Source organism: Gobio gobio (genome assembly GCF_949357685.1).
Source record: "Gobio gobio genome assembly, chromosome: 23".
Classification (NCBI taxonomy): Eukaryota; Metazoa; Chordata; class Actinopteri; order Cypriniformes; family Gobionidae; genus Gobio; species Gobio gobio.
In genome coordinates, this window is record NC_137119.1 from 25,398,158 (window position 1) to 25,423,705 (window position 25,548).

At 37.4% G+C, this 25,548-nt stretch overlaps 1 protein-coding gene across 1 annotated transcript in view; it reads right to left on the minus strand.

Moving 5' to 3' along the window:
* Nucleotides 1–443: 443 nt before the first annotated feature.
* map3k22 (mitogen-activated protein kinase kinase kinase 22) overlaps nucleotides 444–25,548 on the minus strand; it is a 129,764-nt gene continuing 104,659 nt past the window's right edge. Inside the window, exons 13-18 of the mRNA XM_079806601.1 lie at nucleotides 17,661–17,825; nucleotides 13,445–13,593; nucleotides 13,230–13,361; nucleotides 6,631–6,760; nucleotides 3,806–3,983; nucleotides 444–3,480 (exon numbers count right to left, since the gene is read on the minus strand). Coding sequence (XP_079662727.1) covers nucleotides 3,252–3,480; nucleotides 3,806–3,983; nucleotides 6,631–6,760; nucleotides 13,230–13,361; nucleotides 13,445–13,593; nucleotides 17,661–17,825 — 983 coding nt within the window. The 3' untranslated portion in view covers nucleotides 444–3,251. The remainder of the gene's footprint in view (nucleotides 3,481–3,805; nucleotides 3,984–6,630; nucleotides 6,761–13,229; nucleotides 13,362–13,444; nucleotides 13,594–17,660; nucleotides 17,826–25,548) is intronic.

Consider the following 25,548-nt stretch of genomic DNA (forward strand, 5'->3'; position numbering starts at 1 on the left):
CTTCATTAACAAGTTTTCTGTACAAATTTTGTTAAGTTTTGCCGACAAAAAAATAATACGCTGCTTTACTTGCAAATTTTAAGGCAATCGTTTTCCTCACTTTTTCTAAGTAAAGTCAACTTATTACGTTTTAGTGTAGATGATGCATGTCAAGTTAAGGAAATCTGACAAATGGCCTATGAAGAGTTTGAAAAAGGGACATGAAAGCGGAGTTATATATAGCGTAGGTTTCCAATGGTATAAATCACTTGAGTCTACAACAAATGGTTGCTGTAGCGCCCCATATTGATTGTTTTGGCTGAGCCCGTGTATCTGACCAAGATTACTACCACCTACCCAGGTTTCAAGTCTAGGCCTTACGGTTTGGTCTGCACGATCAGTTTTATGACAGGATAATAATACAAATCCCCACAGTTCCATAAACTAACAATATGGCACAGAAGCTGGTTGTAGACAATAAATGTATTTATTCAAATGTACAAAATCACCAATAAATGTTTCCAGGCTTTTTCATCAAGGCAGCACAGAATTCTCCATTCTTAGCCCCTCAAAAACCAGTTTGGTCTGGTTCACTCTCAACTGAGATCATCTGAAACCCAGAGCTCTCCACAATCATAATATACTGTGACTAAGGTATTTTGAATATAATGAAACATTATGACAGCTCGGTACAGTGTCTATTTACAATACAATCATCTTCAGCATCAAAGTGTCTTTGACAGCATCACTGTGTGAGACTGAAACCATCTGAAGGACATCAAAAAACACATTCCACTGTTAAATGTTTTTAAAATGACTGACCTCTCAGAATAAGGGCATCAGAGAAGGCACTATTTGCAACATGAATTGCTGCTGGTGTATTTCTCGAGTTCAAAAACAAAAACAGCAATCATAGTATCAAGTGTTTAAAGTCGAACATTTACATTTGGACAAAATCAAAATAACATGCCATTTAAAACAATGTACATTTAATATCCGTTACATTGTGTCCATATTCATGATATAATGATGACAACAAAAAAGTTTGCATGTTTGAGTCGACAACTCACCATTATAGGTTACAAATCAAGACAGCGACAGTTCTGAAGTGTCCAAATTAACAATAATTCAAGCATATCACTTGTTCTTTGGTTGTATTTGACTGAGCGAACAGTACAAGAATGCTAAATCACCAGCCGTAGTAGTCTTCTCTAAAATATTGCTTTGACACTTTAGGGTAATTTGTATAATAATACAAAAAGTTCGGTATTGTCATTCCAAACGTGAATTTAAAAAAGAAAGTATAAAAATATTCATTGAATCTCAGCTGATTATCCTGTGTTCTCTATGCATGAGTCCAAGAGTGCAATGGGAATGTATTTACAGTGATTAACTCAGGGGAAAGAGTGCTTTAAGTAAAACTTTACACAATATAAAAAAAAAAGACGTGTTTATACAGTCGTCATTAGCTGAAAAGACATGAAAAAATGACATTTCTCTGTCTCATACTGTACCACTTTGGTGGTTGCATACGTCTTATTCTGTGTCATTCTCATTTGGTTAGATTCTAACCATCAAACACAGTAATCTTAACAAAACAAATTACTCCAACGAGTATTGTACAGTACATCCATCGCTCTATTTGCTCCATGAGGTCTTTTCTATGTACTTTCAATGACACTCAGGATTGGACTCAGGAATACAGAGATACATGAGCCATAATCAAAATCAACTCTCTTTTATGACCGAATGAATTCTGCTATACAAAAGACCATGTTTAACTCTCGCCACCTTAAAATGACACTCTAATAAATCTGTGCCATATTCAGGCCCTATGTGATTTGTTCAGCAACCCCTGTAGTGACGCATCAGAGCGCTTGGACTGGTTTCAAGTGCATCAGGGGATCTGAAGAAGTCAACCGGCAGTAATGCTGTAAACTATGCTATTGTAATCAATATGTTTTTTTTTTACCAGTGACACATTATGTGCTAATAAGTGTTGACACTTCGGATGCATTGTAGCATCCTAGCAAATCTGGTTCAATCCCTAGACACAAGCTCTGTCCCAAATGGCACCGGGGTCAATGACAAATCAAAGCGTCCATATAAAGAAAAGGAAAAATCTTTAAAAATGCAGTTTATAAACGTACATTTTCAGAAAAGCATTCTTTAGTATATTTATGCTGGTTTCATATGGTTTTGAAATTTGAAAGGGTCCATTGTGGTGTAACCATCAAGTAAAAAATTACTTGAATACATAATTTGTGATTGTGTTGTATAACAATTATTATGTGTACACTCACTATTGTTTGTGGTTATTTCGAACTACAAACTATTAAATCAGAAATATTAAGGTTTTGAAGAATCATGACGTTTTGAAACGTGAATATTTTATTAAAATATTTCTTATTTATTTATTACAAATCAATCAAATAATGAAATATTATACCAAACTACAATTTTTTTAAAGAACTGAATTATTTCAGTTTTCTTCATTATGATATAAGGGCAGTTATTTAAATGTATTTTTGAATAAATGAATGGCGTTATGTCATTGACCCACTCTCAGCTCTCACCGCCCTTTAAAGTAACGATACTTTGTTGCAAGGGATGTTGGGTAATAGTGTGCAGTGAACGACTGTGATGATGCTTTTCCAGGCATCAACATCGCAAATCTAGTAAAAGAGCATACTTTGTGTTATATATTGGCAGTAAATTACCAAAAAAGTTATGAATTAACACTGCTGTGATGGTGTGTCTAATACAATGGCTGACGGCAATTTTGGCATCATTCTCTTCTCTGACCAACAAAATCTTTTGGAAAGTCGTGGTAACACCATTTTGGATTTTTGCTTTTGCTTTTGGAGGAAATTGGAATACAAACGTTATATTTGCTATCATCCCCCATTCACCGCTAACATCCAACTGTTTATCCGACATCTTCCGCTTCTGAAAACCCTGGAAATGTGAAAAGGGTCCATTCAGCAAAAGGTCACAAGTGCATCATTTGGGACAGAGCTATGCATGATTCCTTTTAACAATACGGGAAGTGCTATTCGTTTTTTTACGTCCGTAGTTTCCCCCTCTTAACGTGATATTTGTCGAGCTGCATTGAGGAGATCTGAAATACACATCCCCTCTTTATGATCAAGTTTGTTCTTGGTTGGCTGGTTGGTGGGTTTCTCCGGACCCTGGAAGGCAGAGTGGTGATTGTTCGCGGGCAGGTGTGTGGTTTTCCCTGGGGATTCCAGAGAGAGCCGAGATCTGCAGGATCAAAAGCTGCCCTGGACAAAGGGGTGACTGAGAAGCCCCTCGGCAGTGGGCCGCCATTTCTCTTCCACAAAGATCTGCCGCAGGAAGTCCCTGCATGCGTCGGACACACTCTCAGGCAGGTTTGGCTTGGTCGGCTGGGTTGCGATCTTGAAAATGGCTGCCATTGCTTCATATTCAGCCCATGGGGGTTTCTGAGTTAGCATCTCTACGACCGTGCAGGCAACACTCCTGAGGAGAGAGAGACGTAAGGGACTGTTAACAAACAATAGCTATGTTTCCATTCTTGTATTTTTGGATATCGCATTAAAAAAAAGCTGGATGAAAACGCCACAAAAATAACTGTCCACACCTTTTCATCACTAATTTTTCAAATGCCAAAAGAGGGTTTGTGCAAGCTGTTATGTAAACATGGCCCTTATTTTGTAGGGGGAAAAAAAGAGTCATGGGCTTTCCTGATTGCAGCTATTTTAATTTTATTACTGATAATTTGAATTGTACGAGGAAGTGAAGGTTTTGTATCGATATTCCATTTTTCAAGTGCATCAGATCTCACCAAATATCTGCTTTGCGTCCATATCCTTCTCCATTAATGACTTCCGGGCTCATCCAGTAGGGGGTGCCGGTGACCGACTTGATTCCCGTCCCGGACATGCAGATGGTCTGAATGCGCTTGCTAGCCCCAAAATCTCCCAGCTTCACATTTCCAGAGGAGTCCCTCAGAATGTTTGCGCCTGTGAGGAAACACATGCAGATAGAGTTACACCGGCCGGGATGTTTGACCGACCAATGATGACAACTGCATAAAATTATAAGCTGCCTATGGCTGATGGCGTTTGAAGTTTGAGACACGGCCTTTCTTCCCACGCTTCTAGTCGGAGTGATTTTCCGTTGCTTTAGCTGTGTTGCCTGTGAGATTTGCGCTTGTTTGAGTAGTGACTAATTCCCGCCAGCCGCAAGGTTTCCACACCCTGGAAGTCTCACTGTATTGTGAATGGAAAATTAAGAAAGAATATGAAAGGAAAGACAGAAACTCCTTCCTTTGCGGCCCACACTTCTTGTGGATATTTCCAATTGAGGATCTTCGGTTTGTTATGGGAATGACAGAGACTGGATTGGTCACATATACAAAAAGTATGTGGCCTAAAAAGTATTTAGACACACTTAGAAATGTCTGAATGTAACTATATTAGATGCAAACCAATGTTGCTGAAGCATTACTTAAATGTTTAAGAAACATTAATTACTAAGTATGCATTATACGTTGCATTATACGTAATTCATAAGTCAAATTAGTTTTTTGCTAGTAAAAACTATATAATTTACAGTAATTTACAGTAAAAAGTCCCTGTGTGACATCATATATGATTAAATGTTACATAAACAGTTTTATTTCTTCTTATTAGTGTAATAAAAGTATATAAGGTTGTTTTGTGTTACATTTTCTCTCATGTGGCTTTCTATTTTACCGCCTGTATTATGATGGATATCAGTTAATATTAAGATAAAAGCTAATATTTTAGAATTACTTAATAAAATATATGGTCATATGTTATAAAACATAATGTCATCTTTTGATACCAGATACATTGTCACTGCGTTTTTTTTACAGTGAATGTTATGGTAACTAAGCTGCCGTTTTGTTTTAATTGTAAATTATCAGGATCATTTTTAAAAATCTAACTTTTTGTGAAATGTTCTGCTTAAAGGGATAGTTCACCCAAAAATTAAAATTTGCCAATGATTTACTCACCCTCAAGCCATCCTAGGTGTATATGACATTCTTCTTTCAGACGGAGTGATATTAAAAAGTCCTGGCTCTTCCAAGAATTATGATGGCAGTGAATGGCTGATTTGTATTTGAAGTCCATAAAAGTGCATCTATCTATTATAAAAGTGCTCCACACGGCTCCGGGGGGTTAATAAACTCCTTCTGAAGCAAAGTGGTGTATTTGTGTAAGAAAAAAATCCATATTTAAAACTTTATAGATTAAAATAAACTGCCATACGCATCGATTTACGGCAAAAGGGTAACCCTTGACCATTGAACCCTTGACGCATGTGTATTGACGAACGCAGAAGCGCAGAGGATAGAGCAAAAGAAAACACCGGTCATGTATTAGAGTCTAAAACGAGAAAGAGAAATGACGGAGGATTTCGATATAAGAGAAGAGGGGCTTGAATTTGTTGCCCAGCCCTATCCGCAAGAGGCGTCAAAGCTTGCGATGCTCCTATACATCGCATCAGGGGTTTCTCTTTCGCCGTAAGTCGACTTGCATACCGCTGACCGCCGGAAGCTAGTTATTTTAGTCTATAAAGTTTTAAATATGGATATTTTTCTTACTGAAGCGGATAAGTCCGTTTCAGAAGGACTTTATTAACCCCCCGGAGCCGTGTGGAGCAGTTATATGATGGATAGATGCACATTTATGACTTCAAAATTTGCTCATCAAGTCAATGCCATTATAAAGCTTGGATCAGCCAGGACTTTTTTTATATAACTCTGATTTTACATTTTTAAGTGTTTTTGGGACCACTTGTGCCTTCCTTAATAAATTGATAGATTAAAGAGTGTCCATGTCTAGTAGAAGCAATGCAGACACTGTCTGGTAGTTTAGCCCTAAAGTCTGAAGGAATGCAAAACCTTTCCCTCTTGCTATTTTTGGCAATACCTAAGGAAGTACGTACACAAATCTGAGCCAGACCTCCAAAGTTACTCTACTTAAAGGGTTGGTTCAACCAAAAAATGTGTCATTAATTACTCACCATCATGTCATTCTAAAACCCGCAAGACCTCCATTCATCTTCGAAAAACAAGTGAAGATATTTTGATGAAATCTGATTTCTGACCCTTCCATAGACAGCAATTGAATTAACACTTTTAAGGCCCAGAAAGGTAGTAAAGACATTGTTAAAATCGTCCATGTGACTCCAGTGATTCAACCTTAATTTTTATGAAACAAACAAAAATAATGACTTTATTCAACAATTTCTTCTAGCCTGTGTCAGACTCTTGCGCTGTTGACATGTAGCGCTTCTTAGTTCTACGGCAGAGCGACTCATGCGTCATGGTGCTCACGTGAACAGCGTCGGCCAATGGTAAGCCAGCGTTCTGGAAGTGCTTGCGCTCTATGGAGGGTTCAGAGAGCTCTCAGATTTCATCAAAAATATCTTCATTTGTGTTCCGAAGATTAACGAAGGTCTTACGGGTTTGGAACGACATGAGTGTGAGTAATTAAATGACAGAATTATCATTTTTGGGTGAAATAACCGTTTAATAACAAGAGATGCATTTCAGATAGTGCAGTGCAAGTAACACTATCCTTTAGATTTACATTACAAAGCAACAGCCGAAGGTGATTTATGATAACTGTGATTTACCTTTGATGTCTCTGTGTACGATCATGTTGCTGTGTAAATAGTAGACTCCCTGTAGGATCTGTCGGGTGTATCTGCGGGTGACTTTTTCAGTCAGCGCTCCGTACGCCTTCAGCTGGTCTTTAATAGAGCCCTAGACACACATGGACACACAGATTTATCATACTGTTCAACAGAGAGCTATTAAACAAGAGCAACGAATCCCGCTCGAATTCAGATACCATGTTCAGTGTATAAAGTGCATGATGTGTTTTATTCTCTAAAAGCAGAAAGAACTATAAAGGCTTTGTATTTTTATTAAGAAACTTGAAAAAACAAGCTGTCAGCATTTGCTTTGACAGGAAACATAAAAGCAGGACTCAAACCTGTTTACCAAAGGATACAGTGCAAAGGAAAATGGTTTGACCCATTCCAGATTTCCTGTTTGCAAATGTTTTGCTGTATTATTTTTGTTCACACTGTTTGCAGGGATTTAAAAATGTATTAAGTAACAAGTACAAAGTATTAAAAATAGCTTTGTAACTCATATTTTGTTGAGAGTAGTGCTGTTACTTTTATAAACTATGGTGATTTTAACCCTAGTGGATCATTTAAAATCAAAATATGCGTTTATACTTTATTGTTCATTTACATATTTACAAATACATTATTAAAATCAAAATGTGTAAATGTGTATAAAATAATAGTTAAAAAAAGTTATTATTTGTAACTATTATTTAATAATTCTAATAACTATTTTTATTAACTAATATTCAACAAAAAGATTAATCAATATTGCAACAAATGTACTGCACATTGTAAGATAATGCATTATGCATAATGCACGTCATTTTAATAAAAAATAAAACTATTAATAAAATAATCAATATTATTATCCTGTGTAACATATAATTAAAAAATAAGCACATTTCTTTTTTACACAGTAGATATGAATGCTGAATAATATTTTTATTAAATTAATGCTATACATAATAGTTATACAATAAGAAATAACATTACAGAAGGAAATCAGGCAGAGAGGACACACACACACACACACACACACATACATACATATACATATACATTATATATATATAATGTATACAATATATATATATATATATATATATATATATATATATATATATACAATATATATATATATATATACAATATATATATATATATATATATATATATATATATATATATATATATATATATATATATATATATATATATATATATATATATATATATATATATATATATATATATATATATATATATATATATATATATATATATATATATATATATATATATATATATATATATATATATATATATATATGGAGGGAGGTGGGGGGTGAAAGCTTATTGAATCAAGGTAAATTGTACTTCATTTGTCTTCCGGGAAACATGCAAGTATCTTCTGTTGCTTTTGAAGGGCAGTACTAAATGAAAAAATAATTATATTTAAACAAAATAAGAAAAAATTGGACATCTTCCTCTTGTTCAAAAGTTTTCTCTTAATGCATTGTGCTCTCTTCTGGAGCATCAGTGAATGTTTCAACCTTTTTAATAGTTGTGTTTGAGTCCCTCAATTGTCCTCAATGTGAAAAGATGGATCTCAAAATCATACAGTCACTGGAGAGGGTTCAAATATGCAAAAGATGCTGGAAAACTGAAGAATTTGCAGGACCGGGAGGATTTTTCTGAAGAACATTGGGCAGTTTAACTGCTAAAGACAAACAAGGGACTCATGAACAACCATCACAAAACAAAAAAAAACAGCCGTGGATCATCCAGGGAAAGACACACAGTATTGAGAATCAATGGTTCATAAACTTTTGAATGGGTCATTTGAATAAATTCAGCTATTTTTTGACTATATGTAAACACTTTTTTTATGTAAAATATCTTATTCAGGACAGCACAAAAAAATAAACACATTTTGTATGATCCCTCTTATTTAGTTAAGATTATTCACATTTTCACAGATTCTGCAAGCGGTTCACATACTTTTTCTTGCAGCTGTATATAAAGCTATACTTGCTGAAACCAGTGTGTTTTCAAGGAAGTCACACTCAGATGTGTTTACAAAACTGTAGCTGGAAGTATATAGTTAGTCAGAACTGTGAACTTTTTTTTAACTTTCTGGAAAAACAGATCACAGTGCCAAACGTTCCTCACATGTGTCTGTGTTTCTTTGAAACACTGGCGCAAACAAAGTCAATTTTTCCTCAGCTTTCCTGTTTACACCCCTCGCCGAAGAAACAATGTCTCCTCAAGGACAACATCGTGAAACACCTGTGACGCAAACTACAATGCCTTCCTAGCAATAATCCATCTGCACAGCTCCTTCCAAACAGTATTATTTTGTATTATGAAGTACCATAATGTCCTTTTCAATTTATTAAAATGAAGCAATGTGTACCGCACACGCAATCCTACTGTAATACACCACTACAGGCTCTAGCGCTCTTCTGATCCCTTATTATGCAATACATTTCTCACCTCATGTAACCCTATTCCACATCCTACTCATTCAAACGCTTTCTCCTGTTCCCTTCACCTCTGCTCTTATCAGGAGGCAGCAGTGCTGTGGAGAGGCTGGTGGCTTTGGCTCTGAGCAGCGATGCATCTGTCTGCCAGAGACCTTGGTGAAACATTCCCCTTTACCAGACAATATGTGACTAAGACACTCAGTCTGTGCATATTAAAATCGAGCTGACAGATGGGACAGACCACGTCTGACGCTCATTAAAACACCCATTTGCAGAGAAAATGAACTCGTAAAGCTGTGCGGTTGTGCTGACAAAGAACACTGTGGATATGTTCGCGAGCCAGTGACATTTTGGAGTGGGTTTGTTATTACTTGGAAAACGCAGATTCATTGTGCGTTTAACAATGTCATTTTCTTGAAACACAAAAAGGAGGAATTGAGAATGTGCCTGCTTAGTCTTGTTTTTTTTTTTTTTGCACATGCTATCGGTGTTTTTTTAGGTCCTGAAAGAAAAGAATAAGGAATATGAGTAGCTCTCAATTGGTTAAGATTTGCTTACATATGGAAGAAATTCTGTCTTTCTACAAAGCTGTAAACTTGTCACACTATAGTCTGATTCACCATAAAGAAACAGTTCATCAGAGTGAATTGACCTACACTGCTTTTAGTGTTTTGATTCACTAAAACAAACTGGTTCATATGAGTAATTTGTTTGTGAATCAGGCTACACTGGTTGTGCTGTGTATTTGATTCATTAAAAGGAACTGGTTCATAAGAATCATTTGTTTGCGAATCAAGGTACACTAGTCTTTCTTTATGTTTTGATTCACTAAATACACTGTACTTTTTGATCCCCTAAGAGTAATTTATTCATGAACTGAGATACAATGAAAGTTCAGGCTACACTGGTTGTGCTGTATATTTTGATTAATTAAAAGGAAATGGTTCATAAGAGTCATTTGTTTGTGAATCAGTGGTACACTGGTTTCGTCCCAATGCACATACTATCCGTCCTAAATAGTATTCGAAATGAGAATTAGTGTGTCCTAAATATTGTAATGAGTGTTCCAAAGATACCTGGATTGTCTACTTTTTCCAGTTAGAATCCGAAGTGTAGATCTGTGCACACTCTTTACGGCTAATATAGCCCACAACCCATTGCGCGTTGGACGAGGATTCCATTAGAACTACAAAAAAACTAGAAACATGACAGATGTCCGAGTCTGACGGTTAAGTAGAGGTTTAGATAAAGCGGTTTGAGTGATTCATATCAGTATCTAACCTGACTCATTCCCCATTATATTTAATCTGCAGCAGCATTGTGAACTTTTGTAGGGATAAGTTTGACCATTAACTTTTAAATGCACCATTATGCAAAATGCAAACTCATGAGGAGAGTTCTCCATATGAAAGACCCACGGCTGGCAGATCAACGTGCTACTACATTTCTCTCCGAAATGGTAGGACATTAAATTAAATTGAATGTGGAGGATTTTAACGGTGACAAGATGATTGATAAGGCAGTTTAAACGGTGACAGGATGCACATAACTAAGCGACATAGCTGTCTGTTAAAGACGTAGTTATCAGGGCGTAGTATAAGTGGGGGAATTGGGATGCAGCATGGATGTGCTGCATGTTTTTATTCACTTAAAAGAACTAGTTCATATGAACCTTTTGTTTGTGAATCAGACCACACTATACAGGCTGTATGTTTTAGTTAAAATGACTTTTTGTCAGTTGTTCAGGAATCGGGCTACAATGATACTATTTTCAATAGAAAGATAATCATTGACATTATTTCATGGTACCCTATCCTTTCAGGTAACAGTGGATATTAACAGCACCAAAGAAACACCACTACGTTTTGTAAATAAGTTGCAATATATAAAAGGACTAATTTACATAGAAACAAGGAGTGTTAGTGCTCCAACGGTTCTATTTAGACATAGTGTCTGGTTAAACTAGATTGTCAGTGAATAAAGCCCTATTCGGATGGGATTAGTTTAATATGGAGAGGTGGGGTAAAGTAATTATTACCAGAGCTTCGTATTGATTTTAGTCCTGTCCAAATGTGCCATCTCAGTAATTATTTTGGACAATGTCAGTAAAGATTACGCCGACTTTTACCTTCTGTAAAAAGGTTTGGAAAAATTACCTCAGGTAATACTAATCCTGTGGGAATAGATCCGCTATAAATATGTACGCAAAAATACCACGTTTTTTTAAATATGGAGGCGGTTGAAAAAGCATTCAGTTGAATTCTGAGAGGTGGGACAAGTCTGTGGCAAACCTCAAGTGTTTTCTGCTTACAATTCAGATCAAATAAAAAGTCGAAAGCACTTGTCAGATGCACAAAACTTCGATTTAGCTTTAAGGAAAATGCCTATTGCCAACAGAATCCAATCATAATTTAATTAATAAAATGTTCGACCGGACCTAACTGTTATAGGTTATATATAGAATATATGTGTTTGCGCACATGATATCAGGAAGCAACTTAAGGGGTTAGTTCACCCAAAAATGAAAATTAGACCATGATTTACTCACCCTCAAGTCATCCTAGAATCTAGATGTATATGACACTAATAAAATCGGAGTTATATTAAAAATGTCCTGGCTCTATAAATGGCGGAGGATTTCGATATAAGAGAAGAGGGGCTTGAGTTTGTTGCCCAGCCCTATCCGTGAGAGGCGTCAAAGCTTGCGATGCTCCTGTACATCGCTTCAGGGGTTTTTCTTTTAGCGCAAGTTGACTTGCGTAGCGCTGACCGCCGCAAGTTAGTTATTTTTATCTAAAATTACGTAATCATATTTCTACTCCAATTCGTTTTTTGAAATGGTGGCCATCATAAAAACTTGCCAGATTTATACATAGCCTACATGCATTAAATATTGAAATACATTAAAAATGATGATGAATAGCTTATGTAAATATGGTGCATATATTTAGCAAAATGCTCCTCTCTAGAGTAAATTTTTCTAGCTGACTAACGAGTTTATGGACACTCGATATGGTTTTTCTGACGTAAATGTGACATTATGACATTGTTTACACGTTTTACTGACGTCTTTCTGCGGTTGAAACACTGATTGAGCGATTACATGAGACATGATAAGGATTTCGGTAAGTTGTACTGTATCTTTTAACACACTTTCAGATGATCATTCATGTTTATTTTGCGCTGTAACTGGTATAAGACGGAGGAAAAGATCATGTTCACTCCGCACTACTGCTTCTCTTGAGGCGCCACAACGCCAAAATGGTATTTATGTTTTTGAATTACGTAATAAAATGGACGTAATTTCAAATCTGAGACTTTGTTTCATATCCAAAGTAACAAAGCACAAAGATTATTGCGATTTATTGGATGGGAGGTGCGCTACAATGTCCCGTTCATTCATCAACTGAAAACAGGATGACTAATCGATTCTTGGGATTTACGAATCTATATTGTTCCGTAAAAATGAGAATTGATTAAAATCGAGAAATCGATATTTTTTACCCAGTCCTGATATTTTTCTTACACAAAAGCACCACTTCGCTTCAGAAGGCCTTTATTAACCCCCGGAGCCGTGAGGAGCAGTTATATGATGGATAGATGCTCTTTTATGGACTTCAAAAATGACCCATCAAGTCAATGCCATTATAAAGCTTGGAAGAGCCAGGACATTTTTAATATAACTCTGATTTTATTCGTCTGAAAGAAGAATGTCATATACACCTAGGATGACTTGAGGGTGAGTAAATCATGGGCTAATTTTCATTTTTGGATGAACTAACCCTTTAGTATGCACATGACGACAGGGAGGAGACGGTGGTACGTACATTGAGTTATCCCTCACACTTCTGCTAGTTTTACTGAGATTTCTTACCCCGTGTGAATTGGCCATTAATATTACAGAATACTTAATATTAAGATTTCTCATGCGTACCATGGTATGCATGAAATGTACAATAACTTTAACAAAATAATGAATATATAGCAAACAATAATAGATACAGAGGGGCTGAAACTAACGAGTGAAAGTAATAGTACACATTTCCCAATTCCTCCAATAAATAGCATTAACAGAGCAAACACAATATGCTCTGTGTGTTTTATACACACCCCGGGCATGAATTCCACAAAGATGGACAGTTTTCTCTGCACTGCATCACGCAAGCACCCGTAGTACTGCACTATACGCTCGTGACGCAGGTTCTTCAAGAGCTGAATCTCACACTCCAGTGCATTCACTTCCTGTGGAGTGAGACAAAGAGAAAATTCAGAACGTCTCTTCAGTGCATAAATACTGTCACCAGCATAGTACACTTCATACTAACCTTACTGGTCTCATGACAGTCAGGGTCAAAGGGCACCTGCTTGGCCGCCAGCTCGCGTCCCGTGTCGACATCGTAGCAGAGGTAGACCTCGCCGAAAGCGCCCCGACCGAGCAGTTTCCCCTGACGCCAGTTTACCGGAGCCCTTGGAGCTGAGGGTTAGAAGGAACAAACCATGTTAACCTCACCAGCACGCCGCAGACTGTAACTCAACACAGACGAAATCACACACAGACTTGCTGACGACACCAAGTCAAACCGCAACTGTATTTACAACTGGATGCTGTACAGATTTATACTTTCAGATTTATTTGCAACTGTTCCCCTCTCAGGCAATAAATGAACAGAGAGGCAGACAGTGAGCTATTGGCAGTCGCTGCAAGTTATTCAAAACTACATATTACACACCTGAATATTACTTCTTTAAATCAAGGCTATGTGGAACTGAAGCAAATCCTTCTGAGTGTTTTTTAACACATTAATGCGTATGCGTTTTGTTTTATCTCTTTTTATGGCTCTCTAACCATTCGCAGTATGACTGATGGCTATCATGAGCCACATACATAATAGCACAATATGTGTCTGTATTTAATATTTCTGCTATTGTTCTCTAAACATGCTGTATGGATCTAATCATAGATAGATGAACTTTATGTCTGGATGCAGTTAAACTGCACCCAAGTCTGAGAACAACCCTCGCCAGACATCTCTCAGATTCATTTACCACTTATTCTATGACGGACACATTTGCGTCAGCATTTACGATCTTCTTAATCGACTTAGTGTTCCTATAATGATATTTGACATGAAGCTATCTGAATAGTTTATGGAGGATCTGGGGGGGAAAAAAACCACAGGCAGGCAGTAGAGACAAGCATTCATGTTCATACGTCAAATTCAGGCGCCCGTCCAAGATTAATGGAGCTGATTAAAGAACCTGCACAGAGGGTAGGGGGTGAGGATTGTTACTCATTGTGTAGTTTTTGTTTGGATCTTTTTCCATCCTCATTCAGTTAAATGTGTGGGGGGGAAATAAGTGCAAACAAAGTTTTTTACTTTATTGCAGTGTTTTTATTTGTGTGTGAAATAAAAAAAACATGAGAAAATATTCAATAAAAGCGGCTTATAAGGGTCATTCATTTCCCGAATTGGAATACACTAGTCTTGCTGAATGCTTTTGATTTATTAAAAAATCCCAGTTCATAGGAGTCCTTAGCTTGTGAATATAACTACGCTGCATGTGCTGTATGTTGCTGATTCCCTAAAAAGTACTGGTTCATAAGAGTTATTTGCTTGTGAATCGGACTACAGTGGTTGAGCTGTATGTTGCGGATTCCCTAAAAAGTACTGGTTCATAAAAAGCATTTGCTTGTGAATCGGACTACAGTGGTTGAGCTGTATGTTGCTGATTCCCTAAAAAGTACTGGTTCATTAGAGTCATTTGCATGTGAATCGGACTACACTGGTCATGCTGTATGTTGCTGATTCCCTAAAAAGTACTGGTTCATAAGAGTCATTTGCTTGTGAATCGGACTACAGTGGTTGAGCTGCATGTTGCTGATTCCCTAAAAAGTACTGGTTCATAAGAGTCATTTGCATGTGAATCGGACTACACTGGTCATGCTGTATGTTGCTGATTCCCTAAAAAGTACTGGTTCATAAAAAGTATTTGCTTGTGAATCGGACTACAGTGGTTGAGCTGTATGTTGCTGATTCCCTAAAAAGTACTGGTTCATAAGAGTCATTTGCTTGTGAATCGGACTACAGTGGTTGAGCTGCATGTTGCTGATTCCCTAAAAAGTACTGGTTCATAAGAGTCATTTGCATGTGAATCGGACTACACTGGTCATGCTGTATGTTGCGGATTCCCTAAAAAGTACTGGTTCATAAAAAGCATTTGCTTGTGAATCGGACTACAGTGGTTGAGCTGTATGTTGCTGATTCCCTAAAAAGTACTGGTTCATAAGAGTAATTTGCTTGTGAATCGGACTACAGTGGTTGAGCTGCATGTTGCTGATTCCCTAAAAAGTACTGGTTCATAAGAGTCATTTGCATGTGAATCGGACTACACTGGTCATGCTGTATGTTGCTGATTCCCTAAAAAGTACTGGTTCATAAAAAGTATTTGCTTGTGAATCGGACTACAGTGGTTGAGCTGTATGTTGCTGATTCCCTAAAAAGTACTGGTTCATAAAAAGTATTTGCTTGTGAATCGGACTACAGTGGTTGAGCTGTATGTTGCTGATTCCCTAAAAAGTACTGGTTCATAAGAGTAATTTGCTTGTGAATCGGACTACAGTGGTTGAGCTGTATGTTGCTGATTCCCTAAAAAGTACTGGTTCATAAGAGTAATTTGCTTGTGAATCGGACTACAGTGGTTGAGCTGTATGTTGCTGATTCCCTAAAAAGTACTGGTTCATAAGAGTCATTTGCTTGTAAATCGGACTACAGTGGTTGAGCTGCATGTTGCTGACTCCCTAAAAAGTACTGGTTCATAAGAGTCATTTGCATGTGAATCGGACTACACTGGTCATGCTGTATGTTGCTGATTCCCTAAAAAGTACTGGTTCATAAAAAGCATTTGCTTGTGAATCAGACTACAGTGGTTGAGCTGTATGTTGCTGATTCCCTAAAAAGTACTGGTTCATAAGAGTCATTTGCTTGTGAATCGGACTACAGTGGTTGAGCTGTATGTTGCTGATTCCCTAAAAAGTACTGGTTCATAAGAGTCATTTGCTTGTGAATCGGACTACAGTGGTTGAGCTGTATGTTGCTGATTCCCTAAAAAGTACTGGTTCATAAGAGTCATTTGCTTGTGAATCGGACTACAGTGGTTGAGCTGCATGTTGCTGATTCCCTAAAAAGTACTGGTTCATAAGAGTCATTTGCATGTGAATCGGATTACTTTGGTCATGCTGTATGTTGCTGATTCCCTAAAAAGTACTGGTTCATAAGAGTCATTTGCTTGTGAATCGGACAACAGTGGTTGAGCTGTATGTTGCTGATTCCCTAAAAAGTACTGGTTCATAAGAGTCATTTGCTTGTGAATCGGACTACACTGGTCATGCTGTATGTTGTTGATTCCCTAAAATGTACTGGTTCATAAGAGTCATTTGCATGTGAATCAGACTTCACTGGCAATTGTGTATGCTTTGTATTGGAGTAGGGTATTCCTGCAATACCAGAGGATGCAGTTTCAGGACTGAAAGCTTTATTTTTTATGTATTAGCAGTTTAAACTATTTTATAGCACTTACTATTCAATTCTGTATTTTATTATTTTTCAGGAATGATTTAGCTGTTTAATTGTATAAACTTAATTGATATATTGTCCTAAACGACCCCTAACCCTAAACATACCCGTTGGTAACCCTCTTGAAATATTTAACCTAATTTGTTTCAATATATGAGCTCCTCTATTATGGTTTTAAATTCAGTTTTCTTTGAAAGAGACCATTTTCTGTGTATGTGCTAGACTTCAATTTATTAGCCACGGCGCATGCGGTGTGGCGCTTCACGTCTGATGTGTGAAACACTTAAAGTTCAGTAAACGGTAAAACAATTGCCCTACAAATTATTGTTTAGTAGTATGTTAATAAATTAAAGTAATTTGAAAACAAATACCAGTTACAACATACAGCAGCACAACGAACAGCACAGCTAAATAATAACTGGAGACTGCTGACAAGTTTAAAATGGCTGCTCTTACGTTAAAATAAGCTGGAAAGATCATTGAAAAAATGAATAATTTCTGTGGGTTTAGTCTTTGAATCTGTTTGTTTGAAGTTTGAATCTGGTCTAGAACTGGCTGGGTGGAGCTGTCACAAAAAAATTGGGTCCTAGAACTCAGGTATTTCAAGAATATAGTATTGTTTTATTCAATCCTAAAAAGAACCAGTTCATAAGAGTCATTTTCTTGTCAATCGGACTAAACTGGTCATGTTATACGTGTATTTTTGCATGCAGTTCGTAGGGACAACTCAATAGAAAGATGTTTCATTCCATTGTTTTGTGGTGCAGTGTTTTTGTTGTAAAATATGATTTATTTTGCTGCAGTGCTATAGATTGAGCCGCATTAGAAAGGGGTGCAGCCCTCCATATGAAACACTAAAAACTGACATTTCTGGTCTGGAGGCAAGCATGCAAATGTGTTTAATGGGATTTTCTTTTCTAATTGTCTGCATAAATGTCCTCATGTGTATGTATGTGTGTGCTCTTACATTTAGGACTGTTGCGTTGGCAGTTTTTCTCAGTCCAGCTGATGGTGTGCAGATCTCCACTGTACAGCAAAGTGCTTTCCCCATTATAGCTGCGTGTACGGCTGGACGGGACCAGCTGAAACAGGTTCTCTTGAGGCATAAAGCTCCGAGGGAAAGTCCTCCGACCTGTATACACACACATATTTTATAAAATGCACGATACAAAATACAAATACCCCTTTAGACATTTTGACCAATAAACTTCCATGACCTTTTGGAGACTTTTCCAGTTATTTAAGATACTGAATTTATAAACGCATTTTCTATTTATATACATCCAAACACTTAAATTAACATACATTTTTTAAATCACACTTGTAAAAAATTGCTTGATATTTTCAGGTTTCCTTTAATAGTGTTTCCAGTTTGATTTTCAAATTCCAGCATAGCATGGCGCTTGCAACAAGGTCAAAGGTTGGACTCCCAGCCAGGGAACACACGATACATTATTACCTTGAAAACACTGCATTGGTAAGAGCGTTTGCCAAATGCAAATAATATTCATAAATAATAATTCAGATTCCTCTTCATGCTCATTCATGTCCAAACATGTATCTTTATATTCACTCTCTTCCTCCCTGATTCTCACGCTCTTCTTTGCCTTTGTCTCTCACTTCCTCCATCAACCTTTCCACAATGCAGGAAACTCCTCTCAGTACAGTGTTTTGCAATAGTCAGTGTGCCTCATCAGGGGAAACACAAATAAAACACACGCGCGCACACACACACACACACGGTCTTTAATACGCTCAGTGCTGGGGAAACTCAAATCATGCTGGCCAAGTTTATGGTCATGTGCACAGCTTTATCTCTTCTAGATCCTGCCTCCAGCACTACATATAATGTAAAGAATATGCTGAAAAGATCAGCACCTGTATAACAGTATCAAATCAGCATAAACTAGCCTTCTAGTCCCTTCAGCAGGGATGAAAAGGGGTTTTGTGTTTTGGTATTGGCAGTCTAACAATTTATGGATCTGGGCTGAAAACACATGTTTGATTCCAATTAGGAGAATCACCAAGAACACGATCCTGCTCTGTGCCATTGTGCAATGTCCTCCACGCTAACACGATCCAGAGGGACGGTCCGTGCAATTAGTGAATTGAGACTTGTTTTGGATAAGAAAGCATCTACCTAAATGTTAACCAAATAATTAATTTACTAATTAGGCGCTCTGAGAATTGAGAGGCACCAAATACCAGACTGAAGTTCTTGCTCTTAACACCAGTTTTCACGCAGACTTTGTGAAAACATAATGGTACCATTATGAAAGAGAAACAAAACATGAGAGACCAATTATTTAAAACAAATTCAGCAGCCCAAGGCACAAAATACTGACTTTTATAGCATTTTATGAACTGTGTTTTGGGGGAAAACAAACCAAATTATAATATATTTATACCATGGTCTGTTTAAACACTTGATTCTGATTGGCTGGAAGGTGTGCAGTAAAACCGTTTAATGCACAGATAGTTCCAGTCAGTTTGATTACAGTTCGAAATTAATCCGCCACTATAAACATTGGTAACCTTAGTAACACAGTTACGCTTGCAAACAGAGTGAGAGACATATATTAAAACATTCATTTAGGTAGGCTAAATGGATGATTTTTGCATATTGTTTAATTTGTACGGCGAATATGGCAATTTAGAGATATGGGCCCAGGCACAAGACAAAATAGCAGACTTGGAGAAGACGTGGAATGACAAAAAGCGGCACAAGGATTTAACAACGGCAGAGCTAGATAAGATAGAAGACGACAAAGATGAGGTCAATAAATGGGCAGTTAACACTTTCAGTGACTTTTTGCGCCAAAGATAGAGCAATTGTGATGTTGAGACCTACTCTGCTTCTCTTTTAAATGAGACATTGCGGGAGTTTAATGCCTCTGTTCAGTCTACCGCTGGACGCAAATACAGTGTTGCAAGTTTGATGCGTCTCAGAGCAGGTATTAACCGTCACATTACAAAATACAACATCATGCGTGATAAAGACTTCAAGTCAAGCAATGCCGTCTTTAAATCAGTTTTAAAGCGCTACAGGAAAAATTATTTATTAATTTCACGATAAATGGAAATGTTGAGTTTAACATCAATTAGTATAACATCCCCAAACAAAATTTCCAACTGTTTGATTTTTTTATTTTTATTATTTAATTGAATGTATTTCAATAAATGTAATGTGTCTTTATATTTATAGTAGCCTAAACTGTGGTTAGAGACGCCGGTTTTATTTCACACTCTACATAAATAATTTAAATAAATTACATGATTAGTTCAAATAAAGATTGCCTTGTCACTGTCAGTGTTGCCTGTCATTCATAAAGAGTTTTAATAAATCCATTATAGAATCATTAAGTTAGCCTATGTTAGCTATATGTTTAAGCAACGAGGGAACTTCAGACTGTACGTTAGACTTTAAAGAAGAGATGCACACAGTGCAGGTAACTCGCGCAAGCATCTCTCTCTCTCTCTCTCTCTCTCTCTCTCTCTCTCTCTCTCTCTCTCTCTCTCTCTCTCTCTCTGATCTTTCTCTTTCAGTTCTCTGTCTCTCTCTTTTAATAATGAATTTAAATAAATGTGATAATTCGTTCAAATAAAAACAATCCGATGGCTCTGCTTTATTTAAAGCGGACGGAGTGCTAGAACTATTGAGCTGTAACTTAAGAAAATAACTGTCATTTTAACCCGTCTGTTAAAAAATTACACTGTAAACATCAGTTACAGCTTTAACTTGTTTTTAACTTGGCAAATAACCAAGATATAAGCGGGATAATCCATGGCTATCCATGCATTAAAGGATTTTAATGCATAGCTAGCCATGGATTATCCCTTACAAAAACAATAGCCAACTAAATGCATTATTATTAATAATTAGGGCCCAAGCCCTGAAAGGGCGCAGAGCCCTATTGTTCTTCCTCAGATTATTCTTTGTTTTTTTTTTTTTTTTAGGGCCCAAGCCCTGAAAGGGCGCAGAGCCCTATTGTTCTTCCTCAGATTATTAGGGCCCAAGCCCTGAAAGGGCGCAGAGCCCTATTGTTCCCCTAAGGATTATTCTTTTTAGGGCCCAAGCCCTGAAAGGGCGCAGAGCCCTATTGTTCTTCCTCTGTTTCTTATTAGGGCCCAAGCCCTGAAAGGGCGCAGAGCCCTATTGTTCTTCCTCTGTTTCTTATTAGGGCCCAAGCCCTGAAAGGGCGCAGAGCCCTATTGTTCTTCCTCTGTTTCTTATTATTATTATTATTAGGGCCCAAGCCCTGAAAGGGCGCAGAGCCCTATTGTTCTTCCTCTGTTTCTTATTAGGGCCCAAGCCCAAAGGGCGCAGAGCCCTATTGTTCTTCCTCTGTTTCTTATTATTAGGGCCCAAGCCCTGAAAGGGCGCAGAGCCCTATTGTTCTTCCTCTGTTTCTTATTATTATTATTATTAGGGCTCAAGCCTGAAAGGGCGCAGAGCCCTATTGTTTTCCTTAGGATTCTTATTATTATTTTTCTTATCGACTATTCGGGCACTTTTGGGGCCCTTACCATGCTCGAAAACTCTTGAAACTTTGCAGATACATCGGAATCTGCGGCCATCAGAGCCGGGCTGAAGCTGATACCCGGGCGTGGTAGGGGAGCTCAACAGCGCCCCCTATTAAAATTTGGTCTATATATCAAACACACTTGCACGTATATGTATGAAACTCGGTACACATATAGATCTCATCGGGGCGAACAACTTCCGCACTCATAGTCATAAACTTCGCCCAACAGGAAGTGAGCTATTTTGGGTTGTTCGGAAAACGCATGCTCTGGAATTTAATATACTCCTCCGAGGCAATTGTTTCGATCATTGCCAAACTCGGTCAGCATTAAGACAAGATATTCAGGATGCTAAATTGCGAGCGGATTTTTGATATCTCAATCGGTTTGGCCGTGGCGAAGCAACGAATTTATGGCGAGAAAAGGGAAACAGGAAGTGTGTTATAACTTGTGCAAACATTGACTGATTTGGATGAAACTTCAGCTGTGTGTTTGTTGTAGGAAGCCGATCGCAAGGATATGACGTTTGTGAGTCAAAGTTATAGCGCCACCAACTGGCAGCAGGAAGTGTGTCACTTTTTAAAAAAAATGCTTTAAATCACAGTCTTATTTTGACCCGATTGACTTCAAACTTCATCAGTATAATGTGAAAACATGGCAGATATAGACATATGAATGGATTTCTGAAATTTCCAATACTGTTGCCATGGCAACGTGTCAAAGTTTAATAATGTTTTTGGCTGTTTTTGAGACTCTTAGCATGCTTGAAATTGCATGAAACTTAACACACACATCAGAGATGTTAGTCAGTACACATGGGCAAAGCCTCAGAAACGGGTGGGGATGAGGGGCTCTATAGCGCCACCTTTTGACAAAAGTGGGGGGGTTAGTTTTATCTTCAGTCACCAAACTCGGTAGATATATTGTTCTCTTCGAGCCGGACAACTTTCTAATTTACAGTCATTAGCTCCGACCAACAGGAAGTCAGATATTTTGGTTTGAAGGTGAAAATTTATATAATTCAGGGTCTGAGTTTTTACGTTCTCCTCGTAGGCGATTTATTCAATCTCCACCAAACTTGGTCAACATGAAACAAAGATATGGAAGATGCTAAAATGCGAACGAATATTGGATATCTCAAACGGTGTTGCCATGGTGAGGGATTAAATAAGGACAAAATAAGGGGAACAGAAATTGTCTCATATCTTGTAAAATCATATTTTGATTTCAATTAAATTAAGATTGTATGTTTGGTAATTGAACTTAGATTAATTTAAAATGACTGTACTATTTTTCAGATGAATATATACATATTTTATAAATATTTCTTTGAATCTATTGTGCCTGTCTGTGCTGCCCTTCCCTCAATGAACACAAGATGGCAGCATTGTGTTAGTTTTGAAGCAGGATTAAAAAAAACCTTGTTTCTCTCTCTCTCTCTCTCTCTCTCTCTCTCTCTCTCTCTCTCTCTCTGTGTGTGCTTCTGTGATTTCTGAGAACCTACATTTGTAGACATTTCATGTGTACCCGTACATATATTGTTCTCTTCGAGCCGGACAACTTTATAATTTACAGTCATTAGCTCCGACCAACAGGAAGTCAGATATTTTGGTTTGAAGATGAATATTTGTATAATTCAGGGTCTGAGTTTTTACGTTCTCCTCGTAGGCGATTTATTCAATCTCCACCAAACTCGGTCAACATGAAACGGAATGACTATACTATTTTTCAGATGAATATATATATATATATATATATATATATATATATATATATATATATATATATATATATATATATATATATATATATATATATATATATATGAACTCAATGTACACAAGATGGCAGCATTGTGTTAGTTTTGAAACAGGATAAAAAAATCCCATCTCTCTTTCTCTCTAAGGGGTTTGTCTGTGTGAGTGTGAGTGTGAGTGTGAGTGTGAGTGTGAGTGTGAGTGTGAGTGTGTGTGTGTGTGTGTGTGTGTGTGTGTGTGTGTGTGTGTGTGGCCACCAACTGGCAGCAGGAAGTGTGTCACTTTCAAAAATGCTTTAATTCACTGTCTAGCTTTCTAAACAATGTTTTATTCAAAATGTAAAAATGCAGAATGTTTTCTGTGATGGTAGGTTTAGGAGTAGGGGTAGTGTAGGGGGATAGAATGTACAGTTTGTACAGTATAAAAACCATTAAGTCTATGCAATGTCCTCTGCCTTTCCTTCCCCTCCCCCCCTCACTCTCACTTTCTCACTGTGTGTGTTTGAAGGGGGGTGGGGGTTGGCCGCTTAAGCATGCATCTCTGCCTGTGTGTGTGTGTGTGTGTGTGTGTGTGTGTGTGTGTGTGTGTGTGTGTGTGTGTGTGTGTGTGTGTGTGTGTGTGTGTGTGTGTGTGTGTGTGTGTGTGTGTGTGTGTGTGTGTGTGTGTGTGTGTGCTTGTTTATGTGATTTAAGAGGACACAAATTTGTATGACATGGGTATTACACTGGTATTACATGGTTTATGACATTTCATGTGTCCAAAAAAACCCCAGACTAAACAATGTTTTATTAAAAATGTAAATGCAGAATCTATTTTGAAGATAAAACTTATTCCTATAGTAAAATAAAGTTTCAGACAATGAAATACCAACTCTCTCCCACTGTTTAGATTTTTTTTAAAAATGTTTTTATTCAATCAGAATCTCACTCTCTCTGTCCTTCCCCTCTCCTCCCCTCCCCCTCACTCTCTCTCTCACACTCTCTCTCTCTTTCTCTCTCTCTCTCTCTCTCTCTCTCTCTCTCTCTCTCTCTCTCTCTCTCTCTCTGTGTGTGTGTGACTTTCTCTCTTCATGATGATAATTTAACCCTTTCATATAGGCTTTCACAAATAACTATCACTTTAAATAAAAATGTCATGTGCTGTGTTTGCCAAGATCACGTATGATGCATATGCAGGGTATATGCAGGAATCCTGAAGTAAATTTTAATACCTTTTTAAGACTTTTTTAAGACCTTCTCAAAATATGTAAAGACCTCATCGGCGATGAGAACTACTGTTGAGCAATAAAATAAAAATATATAATCATAAGCTATGACAAAAATATATATTAAATTAGGTGAGTGGATAGTTAAAAGAAATTGCAATTACAAAAAGTAATTCTTGAAAAAACATCTCTGGACTAATTTTTATAAAATCTAATGTTCTAATGTTAATGAAAAGGTACAAATTACTTTGTGTTCTTATTAAATACATTTATAAAAAAACTATTTATATTTAATTTATATATGAATGTAAATAATTATATGGGCCTACACAAATAATATAACATTTCAAGATTTATAGTTTATTGTAAACATAATGTGCAGCTCTGTAAAGGGACAACAAATATATGATAGATACGTGAGAACAAGAATCAAAACTATGAAAATATATTAAAGCGCGGCACAATGTGCTTATGCGCATCCCGGGTGCAAAATGATGCGCTTAAAGCAACATGGAGTCAGAGGGCGCAGTGCAGCGCGAGTGCACATTGAAAAGTTCACGGCATAAAGAGACGATGAGCGTTGAGCGCACAAATCCTAGTCTACTATGTATATCGGTCGGTTTCTTCACAGTTTTAAATTCCGGTTATTGTGCGTGTGATGCCTTGTGTTGTCACCCGGGTGGCGAGCACAACATCGTTCAGAAACCGCTAGATAAACTCCAGGAAGATAAATTATTTTATCTACATATCAAGTATTATAACGGGAATATATCATCTTGGAGTGAGCTTTACCGAACAGCTGACTGACTGTAACCAAACGCGACGCGCAGTTTGAATTCTGAACGGAGAATGATGGACAGCTACAGCGGAGGAAAGACATTCAGCTATGGAATGGCTTTAGATGACTTTGTACTAGCAAATCATAAAATAATAATAATGATTGCTGAAAGATCATGTGACAATATATATTTCTGATGATTATTTAATTACCACGACATGCCTAATCTGAGCAAGGGACTGCCTGTCTTGAGTTTTGTCGACAGACAGCGGTGGCACGAAATTTGACGGATGCGGCCGCTATGCAGGAAAAACCATAGAAAAACCCTGCGGTCATTGTTTAAACTCATCCTTCTCCAACCAGGAGTCCGCAAATTTACATTTCCCCATTTCGGAGTCTGTTTCGCAATGTGTGGAGGGCGACACATCACCTAACCGCGCATTTCGCAAAATATGTGACGTCACCCGTAGACGGTGCGCGCGCCCCGAGCTGATCTCACTGACCGAGCAAACCGGTTTTTTTTTTTATATAGTTATGGGGATGAAAATAAATATATTCATGAATACTTTTTGGAGTCAAACTCTTTTGACAA